We start from the raw sequence: 10572 nt of genomic DNA, 5'->3' as shown, positions 1-10572 counted from the left end.
ATCGGAAGTTCAAATCCACTCTTGATTACACGGGAAATCAAGACCCGTGGGATACATAAGACTATGCCAAAACAAACAAACAAACAAACAAACAAAAACAGCGCGGCACAGCCTACTATTCAATTGTGTGCAGTTAGATATCCTGAGGAAAGAAAGGTATTTTGACTAACATGTTTCCTCGCAAATTGCAGATTGAAGGTCTGACTCCCACCGGGCATGGCGCACATCTGTAGCTCCAGCTCTGAGGTAGGCTGAGACACAGTTTCAATTTATGCCAGCCCGGGCTACAAGGCCTTGGAGGCCAGCCAGAGCTGCATAGCCAAACTCCTTCAAGCCCTTCTCCCAGAGAAAATAATGTCAGAATAGACAATTGCTCACAGAGTTCCAAAATGGCACTGGGTTCCAACGCAGGATTTGATAGGTGCCCAGAAACTTGTCTCTCTGAAGAAGCACGAGCTGGTGGCCTTGTGGCTTCCTAGGGTGAGGCTGAACAGCTTTTCTGCGCCCGGTGAGCTGAGGTGAGAGGATGAAAGACGAGGACTGAGGTACCGCTAGTGTGCACGGCTGCAAGGCCATCCCTCCATTGCGCACGCGCAGATAGCATGCACAGCTAAACAAAGCCTGAGCACCCCTCTTGTCCGGTGCTAACCTGGATGTCGGGGACATGCAAAACCCCAGTCTCCAGACGTTCCTCTATGCTTGTCCCCATCTAGCCACTCCAGAGCCTTCCCGCCAAAGCCACATCCAATCAGAAAGTGCCAGCACTGCAAACCGAGCCGCATCCAATCACGTGGGATGTGGGGCCTAAGCCCGCCTCTGAGGTGCTCTGGGCCAATGAGACCCCGCCTGGACTGCACATCCGGCCTGGACTGTTGAGCGCGCAGGCGAGAGGCGGTTGAGGACCGGTGGTGAGGAACGGCTGAGGCGGCGTCTGAGCAGGTCTTCGGAGTTCAGCATGGTGAGAACCGCCTGGTTGGTGGGAGCAGTCCCAGGCCAGGGTGGTTGGGTTCAGGGCCTCTGAGGGTAGGCTCCACAGGAGGTCGACCTCCATCTCCTCAGAGTCTCAGGCTTCCTCACAGCTGCAAAGCTCCTGCAAAGATGAGCGAAAGCAAAGCAGCCCAGAGGCCGCACTTTCCTCTCGACTCCTCACAAAGCAAGTGCGCGTGAGCGAGATGCACCGCTTCTTAGCTCCTATGAAGATCCAGGATGCTGGGATGCAGGTCCCACCTGGAGTCCCAGCCCCGCAGGGCTGATGAAAGAGGCGCAAGAGTTCGAGGCCAACCTCAGCCCCGTAGGAACTCCAGCCTCAAGAAAATGCAGCAGAAGAGACTGGCAGATAGGTTTTGGGGGCGGGAGCTTTTGTTTAGTTTACTGGTACCAGTGCCCTTGAGTGAGAGAACAAGTAATGGCGTTGGTTCCAGAAGATTCTAGAAGCCACCAAGCTTTCTGGTTTAATGTTCACCTAGGAAAGTGAAAGTTACTGAGCCCAAAGAGCCTGTGTTTGGAATTTTAAGACAGTCTCATAGCTCATGTGAGTCCCGAGCTCACTATGATGGAAAAATGCCCTTGAGCCTCTCTGCGCCTCCTCTGTGTCAGGATCGCAGGCTACCAGCTCTGCCAAGCTTCCCAGAGGACTGTTTTATGTTTTGTGGCCACTGCTGTTTTCCATGTTACGAGGTTTGTAAGTGGGACAGTTTGTTCACATTAGAAAGTAAATCTGAGGTGTGTGCCGAGGCAATCCCAAGCACTAGGTGGGCTGAGGCAGGGAAATTGGATTTCAAGACTAGTTAGTAGGGGTTGGGGATTTAGCTCAGTGGTAGAGCGCTTGCCTAGGAAGCGCAAGGCCCTGGGTTCAGTCCCCAGCTCCGAAAAAAAGAACAAAAAAAAAAAAAAAAAAAAAAAAAGACTAGTCAGTAAATTTGAAGCTATCATAGGCTACAAAAACTTGCCTTAAGGAAAGAGTAAAGTTAAGAGCATATTTTAGGTATTTCTTTGAAATCCGTGTGTGTGTGTGTGTTTGTGTGTGTGTGTGTGTGTGTTATGTGTTCATGAGTGCAGTTTCCTAGAGAAGCCAGAAGAGGGTGTGGAAGACCTAGGAGCTGGAGTTGTGAGCCTGGTGACCAAGCCCTAATCCAAACATAACCACCACATAAGCTCTCCAGTCCCAAGCAGAGAACTTCTTAAATACTTGTATTCGCACACGATCTGGGTCTAAACAGCCAGGATTTGCCTTTGTTTCTGTGACAGGATCTCATCATTCGTGCTAGCCTCAAACTCATCTTTTTGCCTCATCGTCCTGATTGAGCTGGGTGCTGACTCGATCAGTATTTTCTCACGAAGACTTTTTTTCCTGTTGAGCGGAGAGTTCCTATGGCACAGTTCTTGATATGCATGGAATTTGGCAGCGTGTTCTAGTTTGCTGTGATAAAACACTGACCAAACCAACTTGGAGGATTTATTTGGCTGTCATTAGGAAGCCTAAGCGGGAACTGAAGGAGACCATAGAGGAATCCTGCTTACTGGCTTACTCAGCCTTCTTTCTTAACTAGCCCTGGCCTTAGACCCCATTGTGGGTTGGTCCCTCCCACATCGATCATTAATTAAGGAAATAGCCACAGGCATGCTCACATTCCCTCTTCCCAAGTGACGCTGGTTTGTGTCAGCTTAACCAAAACTAATCCGCACAATGTTTTTGCATATGCTTTTTCAAATTAACCTTCAGAAACTTAAATTACCTGCAAGTTAAATAGAATCTTACCATTTGCCTCAAAAAACATGTTTCACCGAAGAATCTTAGTGATTTTGGGGGAGGGGGACCTCTGTTTGCTTTTGAATCACTGTAGAATCGTTGCTGAGCCTTAAAAGTGAGATAAGGGACTATATTTGCTTTGTTTGTCTTATTGCATTCGTTTGGTGGCAATCAGCAGACAGGAGTTGATTCTCTTCTTCCACCAAGTGGGTCCCTGAGATGAGAACAGGTCATCGAGTGTGGCAGTAAGCGCCTTAGCCATCTCAGGTCTGCTCTCAACAAACCTGTTCTCAGGCTCCCTGAGACCAAACCAACAACCAGGGAGCCTGCACGGGTGAACCCAGGCCCTCTGCATACGTTATAGTTGTGCAGCTCCGTGTTTTTGTGGGGGCACCTAACAGGGAATGGGGACTGTTTCTGATGCTTTTGCCTGCTCTTTGTCCTGAGTTGTCTTGTCGAGCCTTAATCTGAGGGGAATGCCTGATTTTACTGCAATTTGATATGCTATGTCTGGTTGATGTCCCTGGGAAGCCTGCCCTTTTCTAAAGAGAAATGGAGGAGGAGTGGATGGGGAGGGAGGTTGGATAGAGTAGAAACTGCAGTTGGGATGTAGTAGATGAGAGAAGGAATTAATAGTAGTAGTAGAAGTAGTAGTAAAATACTGGTGGCTGGCATACTGGTGCATGCACTTAATCCCAGCACTGGGAGGCAGAAGCACGAGTATCTTTGTAAATTTGAATAAGCCAGTAACATGGTGACAGACAGTCTGTGTCAAAACAAAAAAGAAAATCCACATTAAAATGGAGAGGAAGGGTCTGAGCCTGCCAGCTTTCTGCACACCAAAATGCAGCTGACTCTAAAGTTCCGTGATGGTTCCTGAGGCCTCGCTGAGGTGTAGAGGTCTGTAGTCTCTGTAAAATATGCCTTCCTGGGTTCTACTCAGTGGTTAGCACCTCTTGTTTGCAGAGGTAGGATAAAGCAGTTGCCATGTTGTAAAATACTTGATTTATTCTTATGCCGACTGAAATGAGACTCAGATGGTGGTTTGTTTATTTGGCTTTAGCAACTACTGGGGGGTCACTTACCCCTAGTAAACTGCCAACAGCTGGGCTGGCTGCTTCCCTGACTGCCTGCAGTCCCCACATGCTTGCTGTTTGAATCTTCTGGATTATTCTACTCCAGCAGTCCGGTGTCCTCCGGTGCGGTATGGAGAGCATTTCAGTCAGGCTGTGCTGCTGTCCATCCTGTCTAATGGAGACCTGTTCTCCCCTCTTTCTCTTCCTCCCCGCTCTGCTCCTTCTCTCTCCTCCCCAGGATCCCTCCTCCTCGACTTCTCACTTGATCAAAAGCCCTGCTTTTCTCCTCTTCCTACACAATCACAGGCTCTAGCCTTTTATTAATCAATTAAACTGGGGAGTAGAGTTTACATAGCATCACTTAGTGTATGTATTCGAGTCTCTAACCAGATCTTGGGAGCCAGTATTTAGCATTTGAATACATAGCAGCACCAGACCAGCCCCCAGCACTATGTTTTATTTTAAGTTGACCACAAGGACGTTACTGTCTGCACCTGAAAAGAGCACACTAGGAGATGAATGCACCAGTTTATAACTGAAGCCGTACATGAGGACACACAACAAGAACACACCATTTGCAGCAAACAGTGTTACCTGTGACATTATGCTCAAGAGCCCATGATTTACACACACACAACACACACACACACACACACGCACACACACACACACACCTGGGCTATACAAGAAGTTCCTTAAATTTTGAATAATATTTAAAGTCTTAAAATTTTTTAAATAAAGAAAAAAATTAGGCGAATACAGCATCTCAGTACTTAACATCTCAGAATGTATGGATGAGTGATTGCTCTAAGTGGACTGGCATCTGTGTGAAGGATACTAACTTATTAATATTAACAGATATGTACATGAGCCAGCTTCATGGTACCCAGAATGGGACGGAGAGCAATAAAAAGGGTTGATCTAGATAGGCAAATAGAAGATATAGTGACTGTCCAGGTAGGCTTTGGCTGGGTGATCTGGGACCTACGGTATCATTTCTTCCTGACTTTTGTATCTCGTCATTTTGTGTAGCCACAGTTAAGACCTGATAGGTTTTTCTGAGAATTACTGTGACTTCCCTACTGAGTTAGCTGTTGACATTGCATGGCTTCCAAGGCTCAAACCAACCATAGTTTTTTAAAGAGTGGCAGACGTTTATGCTCTGGGGCTAACTGCTACTTGGTCAGTCTGGTTCGATGGCTTATATCTGTAATCCTAGCTTGAGAGGCTGAGGCAAGAGGATTGTCACTAGTTTAAGGCTGGCCAGTGTTTGTAAAACTGTATACTAAAATAGGGTAAGTTTAGAGTAGACAAGCTGTTTAGTCTCTGTGTGCAAGTTTGTGTGTGTTCTGAGATAGGATTGGACTTGAATTCTACTTAATCTTTCTTCTGGGTACTGGGATTATGGACCTGTGTAGCCATACCTGGTGGCTGTCAGTTTTAACAGAGATAAAAGGAATGCCTAAGCATTGTTGTAAATTCTGAAATAGATACTGGGGCACAACACTGTATCTGCCTGTCACACAGTTTGAAGTAAATGACTATCGTGTTTTCTGGTTCCCAGCGTGAGTGCATCTCTATCCACGTGGGGCAGGCAGGTGTCCAGATTGGCAATGCCTGCTGGGAACTGTACTGCCTTGAACATGGTATTCAACCTGACGGTCAAATGCCAAGCGACAAAACCATTGGCGGTGGGGACGACTCATTCAACACGTTCTTCAGTGAGACTGGCGCCGGCAAGCACGTGCCCAGAGCAGTGTTTGTGGACCTGGAGCCCACTGTGGTCGGTAGGTGCCTGGGCCCTGGGTGGAGGCTTTCCTGGGAGAATGAGGTGTCTCAGGAAACCTCTCTGAGATCTACTGAATGTTTGTGACTTTGTTGGGTAAGAAACTGAAAGGAAGGGTCATCTGTGGTGTATGTGTAACCAGAGACTAGGAGGCACCGTTGACATACATGCACAGTGTGGTGGAATGGCCCTGGCCTGAAAGACCCACAGGACATATGGTCTCTCTCTCTCTAGATGAAGTGCGCACGGGAACCTACCGGCAACTCTTCCACCCAGAGCAGCTGATCACTGGGAAGGAAGATGCAGCCAATAATTATGCCAGAGGTCACTACACCATTGGCAAAGAGATTGTTGACCTGGTCCTGGACAGAATCCGAAAACTGGTAAGAGGATTGCGAAGGAGGCTTCATATTGTGGTTGTCCTGGTCAAGAGGGTTGGTGGTGGCGGTGGCGGTGGCGTCACTTTGCCGTTGCTGTGACAAACACCATGACAATGCATCTTAGGAAAAAAGGGTTGGTTTCCCTTACGATTACGCTTCCACAGCACTGTTCATCACTGAAGTTAGTCAGGGCAGGGACCTGGAGGCAGGAGCTGATGCAGAGGCCATGAAGGACTGCCGCTTACTGGCTTGCTCCCTGTGCCCTGCTTTCTTACAGATTCTAGGACCACCAGCCCAGGGTTGTTCTACTCACAATGGGCTGGGCCCTCCCTTTCAATCACTAAATAAGAAAATGCCTTACAGGCTTCCCACAACCTGATCCTATGGAGGCATTATCTTTAATAAAAGGATCCCTCCTCCCAAACTTTAGCTGCTGTCAAAGTGACATAAAACTATCAGGCACAGTCATGGCAAATCTGTTCATCTATGAGTTTATCAAAATACCTAACAGACTCTGCTGTGATGCATCTGTCTCCACTGCATTCAAAGGCAGTGTGTGTGTGGTAGAAGTGTGAATTTACTTCAGTTTGTAGAAATGGAAGTCATGAGTGCAGGGTGTGGAAGTCAGAGTGTGGTTTGTAGGCATTGACGTCCATGCTCTGGTTTCACCGCAGGCTGATCTGTGCACGGGGCTGCAGGGCTTCCTCATCTTCCACAGCTTTGGAGGGGGCACAGGGTCTGGGTTTGCATCTCTGCTGATGGAGCGGCTTTCCGTGGACTACGGCAAGAAGTCCAAGCTGGAGTTTGCCATCTACCCAGCCCCCCAGGTCTCCACGGCTGTTGTGGAGCCTTACAACTCCATCCTGACCACACACACGACACTGGAGCACTCTGACTGTGCTTTCATGGTGGATAATGAAGCCATCTACGACATCTGTCGGCGAAACCTGGACATTGAACGTCCCACTTACACCAACCTCAATCGTCTGATTGGGCAGATTGTGTCGTCCATCACAGCCTCTCTGAGGTTCGACGGGGCCCTGAATGTGGACTTAACAGAATTCCAGACCAACCTGGTGCCATACCCTCGAATCCACTTCCCACTGGCCACCTATGCCCCGGTCATCTCCGCCGAGAAGGCCTACCATGAGCAGCTGTCAGTGGCAGAGATCACCAACGCTTGCTTTGAGCCAGCCAATCAGATGGTCAAGTGTGACCCTCGCCATGGCAAATACATGGCCTGCTGCATGTTGTACAGGGGGGATGTGGTTCCAAAAGATGTCAACGCGGCTATTGCTACCATCAAAACCAAGCGTACCATCCAGTTTGTGGATTGGTGTCCAACTGGCTTTAAGGTAGGACTGGGTGCTGGGACACTGGGACAGTTCTATCTGCCAGCAAGCAACAGGTTCTGCCTCCAGGCCACGGCTTTGAGAAAGCTCATGGCCCATCCCATGTCAGGCTCCAAAGAAAGCATAGTAGTTGGTAAGTGGTGTAACACTTCTCCAGGTGACACTGGAGGGGTTGGGGATTTAGCTCAGTGGTAGAGCGCTTGCCTAGCAAGTGCAAGGCACTGGGTTCGGTCCCCAGCTCCAAAAAAAAAAAAAGAAAAAAACAAAAAAAGAAAAGAAACAGATGACACTGGAGCCCTTTGCCCAAATACATCAATTGCCAACCTTTTTTCTTGGGTGGTGGTGGTGGTTGATGATGTTGATGATGATGATGATGTTGTTGTTGTTGATGATGATGATGATGATGTTGTTGATGATGATGTTGATGATGATGATGATGTTGTTGATGATGATGTTGATGATGATGATGATGCTGATGATGTTGTTGTTGATGTTATTGATGATGTTGTTTTTGATGATGATGATGATGATGATGATTTGTGGGGATTGGTTGTTTGGTTAGCTTTTGGAAAAGGTTTCCATGTAGCTCTGGCTGTCCTGGAACTTACTCTGTAAACCAGCCTGGCCTCAAACTCAAAACATCCCCTGCCTTTGCCTCTTGAGTGCTAGGATTAAAGGTGTGCACCACAGCTGCCAGTGCCCAAACCTTATTTCTTTTTTCTCTTTTTTTAAAGACTTGCTGTCTTTGTGGGTGTGTGCATTTGTGAGCACGTGCACTGCTGGTATCTGTGGAGTCCGAAAGAGCGCACTGGATGTCTTAGAACTGAAGTTTCAGACAGTTGTGAGCTACCATATGGTTGTTGGAAATTGAACCCTGGTCCTCTGGAAAAGCAGCCAGCACTCTTTAACGGCTGAGCCATCTCGCCAGCCCCCAAACATAACTTCTGAAATCATCAATTACCAAGGGTTATGCAGTGCATTTTTCTCAGTGAGACACTGGGAAGGTGTGGGCTTCCAGGGCAGGCGTGGCTGGAAGCCGGTGCTGTGCCTGGCTGAGTTTCCTCCACCGCACCTGATTGCTGCAGTAAAGAGCTGGCTACAGGGAAGTACACGGTAGGGGCTGCCCCCAGAGAGAGACTGCCAGAACCGTGTTAGTCTCTTCGCCCTAGGTTCCCTTTTGTCAGCACCAGTGTGGTTTATCACACCTTTTACAACCATCTTCCGGGGCTACACTAGTTTCCGTGTTTAAAAATAAGTTTGAGTCTTAGCTGGACATTTATTAGGGCTCGCGCTTCTAATCCCAGCGCTAGAGTGAGTGAGTTCAAGATCAGTCTTGTCCACATTAGGGAGTTTGCAGCCAGCTCTGGCTTCTAAAGTGAGTTTTAGAGCCTTTAGAGTGTGTGTGTGTGTGTGTGTGTGTGTGTGTGTGTGTGTGTGTGTGTTTATTTTAAAACATAGCAAAATATTAAACTATGGAAGACTGAAAAGCTGAAGTCTCAGCCCTGAAAGCTGCTGCCCTCATAACATGAGGCGATCGGCATAGTCACAGTGTTACGCCTTCTGTGCAGGTGATGCTCGTTGCAGGGGAGCAAAGGGTACATCTTCCTTCTTAAAGCGGGGCTGTATTTCTTATCTGAGGAGGGCCCTTGTGTCTCTGTCCGTACCTGTTTCCAGCCCCTGTCTGGCTGTGCTCCAGGCTGCTGCTCACAGCCATGCACTCATCGGGGTGCACACAGGTCACCACCTTAGCATCCTCTTGCCAGAGTTTACCGCTGCACGGGTGTTTTCTACACATGAAAATCTCAGTCTGTTTCAACTAAGCACACAGTATACCTTGGATACGGTTCTCATTTTTGGCCTTTGTGTATTAGTTTGGCCATTAGTGGTTTAAGTAAGTCCTTTACAATTTTTATACATGTTGCTTTGTGTGGATGATTTTTCATTCCCAAAAGCATGGTATAAGTATTTATTTTAAGCAGGGTTATTATTTCACTATAAACTTCACTGTATTTTTCTCCTCCTGCAGGTGGGCATTAACTACCAGCCTCCCACCGTGGTCCCTGGGGGCGACCTGGCCAAGGTGCAGCGGGCCGTGTGCATGCTGAGCAACACCACTGCCATCGCAGAGGCCTGGGCCCGCCTGGACCACAAATTTGACCTCATGTACGCCAAGCGGGCCTTCGTGCATTGGTACGTGGGAGAGGGCATGGAGGAAGGGGAGTTCTCAGAGGCCCGGGAGGACCTGGCCGCGCTGGAGAAAGATTATGAAGAGGTGGGCGTGGATTCTGTGGAAGCAGAGGCAGAAGAAGGGGAGGAGTACTGAGCGCATGGGTCTGGCTGGCAGCCGTCCATTTACGTCTTCCCCACCATTGAAAATAAAGGATATATTATTAAAGTTTCTGTACTGAGCTATTGCCTGTCTTGTATGCTGTACTTTTTAACTAAATTCCTCTCTAGATACCTACTTTTTCCAAGTAATTTCTCTGCAGAAAACACATACGTTTTTCCCTAAGAAATGATAAACAGGTCTGTGTGTTCAGTTTTAAGTTCTGTCTAGGGACCTTAGGATAAAGTATTGGTTGACTGGCATAGAAAGGGCTTCACCCAGTATTGGGCTGCTGGGGAGGGGTCCCCTGGCCTCAGAAGCTCCGTGTGTGGTAGCTTTGTTTCCACCGGCATAGTTAGCTTTCTCCCCCTGCTGTTGTGTTGCTGCTGGAGCTGAACCAGAGCCACCTGCCCTTACATGGGCCCTTACTGTAGTCTGGTCACCCTCTACCAGGTTCCTGGTACAGGGTTAAGTGTTGAGAATTGAGTGTCTTCATAGGTTCTTTCAGCAGGAACCAAGAGTTCTTAGTGAGGCCTTTTTCAGTCAAGGGCTACCCAGAACCATATCTCGGTCTAGAAGGTTCTAGTACCACACCGTATAAACCCACATGAAGCCACTCATCCTAGTCAGCCAGTAGCTATGCTTAGGTGCTCAAATGAGCCACGCATATGAAAGCACGAATCTTCCAAATGACTGGTGCTTTTCTTCAGGTCATCTGTGAGGGGTCCAGGTAGTCCTGAGTAGAGCCGAAGACCCAGCATCTCCGGGTTTGAGACATTCTTCCACATTTTCCTGCTGTTGCTAAGCAAACTGCTTTTCCTTCCCCAGGCTCAACTCTACTCGAGCCCATAGTGCTTATCTGAAAGGAATGCAGGAGGTTCACCTTCCTCTTTCAATAGCACA

At 48.1% G+C, this 10572-nt stretch overlaps 1 protein-coding gene across 1 annotated transcript; it reads left to right on the top strand.

Moving 5' to 3' along the window:
- Positions 1-913: 913 nt before the first annotated feature.
- Tuba3a (tubulin, alpha 3A) lies at positions 914-9757 on the top strand. The gene is made up of 5 exons (NM_001040008.1): positions 914-958; positions 5390-5612; positions 5846-5994; positions 6666-7346; positions 9370-9757. Exons 1-5 carry the CDS (start codon positions 956-958, stop codon positions 9664-9666), a joined length of 1353 nt encoding a protein of 450 aa, NP_001035097.1. The 5' UTR covers positions 914-955; the 3' UTR covers positions 9667-9757.
- Positions 9758-10572: the final 815 nt, after the last annotated feature.

Source organism: Rattus norvegicus, chromosome 4 (assembly GCF_021556685.1).
Source record: "Rattus norvegicus strain SHRSP/BbbUtx chromosome 4, alternate assembly SHRSP_T2T, whole genome shotgun sequence".
Classification (NCBI taxonomy): Eukaryota; Metazoa; Chordata; class Mammalia; order Rodentia; family Muridae; genus Rattus; species Rattus norvegicus.
Note: the sequence above shows the minus strand (reverse complement) of the source record. Positions and strands in the feature narration are given on the sequence as shown.

Coding starts and splice junctions, on each gene's coding strand:
- Tuba3a (NM_001040008.1), top strand. Junction 5,613..5,845: donor CCTGGAGCCCACTGTGGTCG/GTAGGTGCCTGG, acceptor CTCTCTCTCTAG/ATGAAGTGCGCACGGGAACC. Junction 7,347..9,369: donor GGTGTCCAACTGGCTTTAAG/GTAGGACTGGGT, acceptor CTCCTCCTGCAG/GTGGGCATTAACTACCAGCC.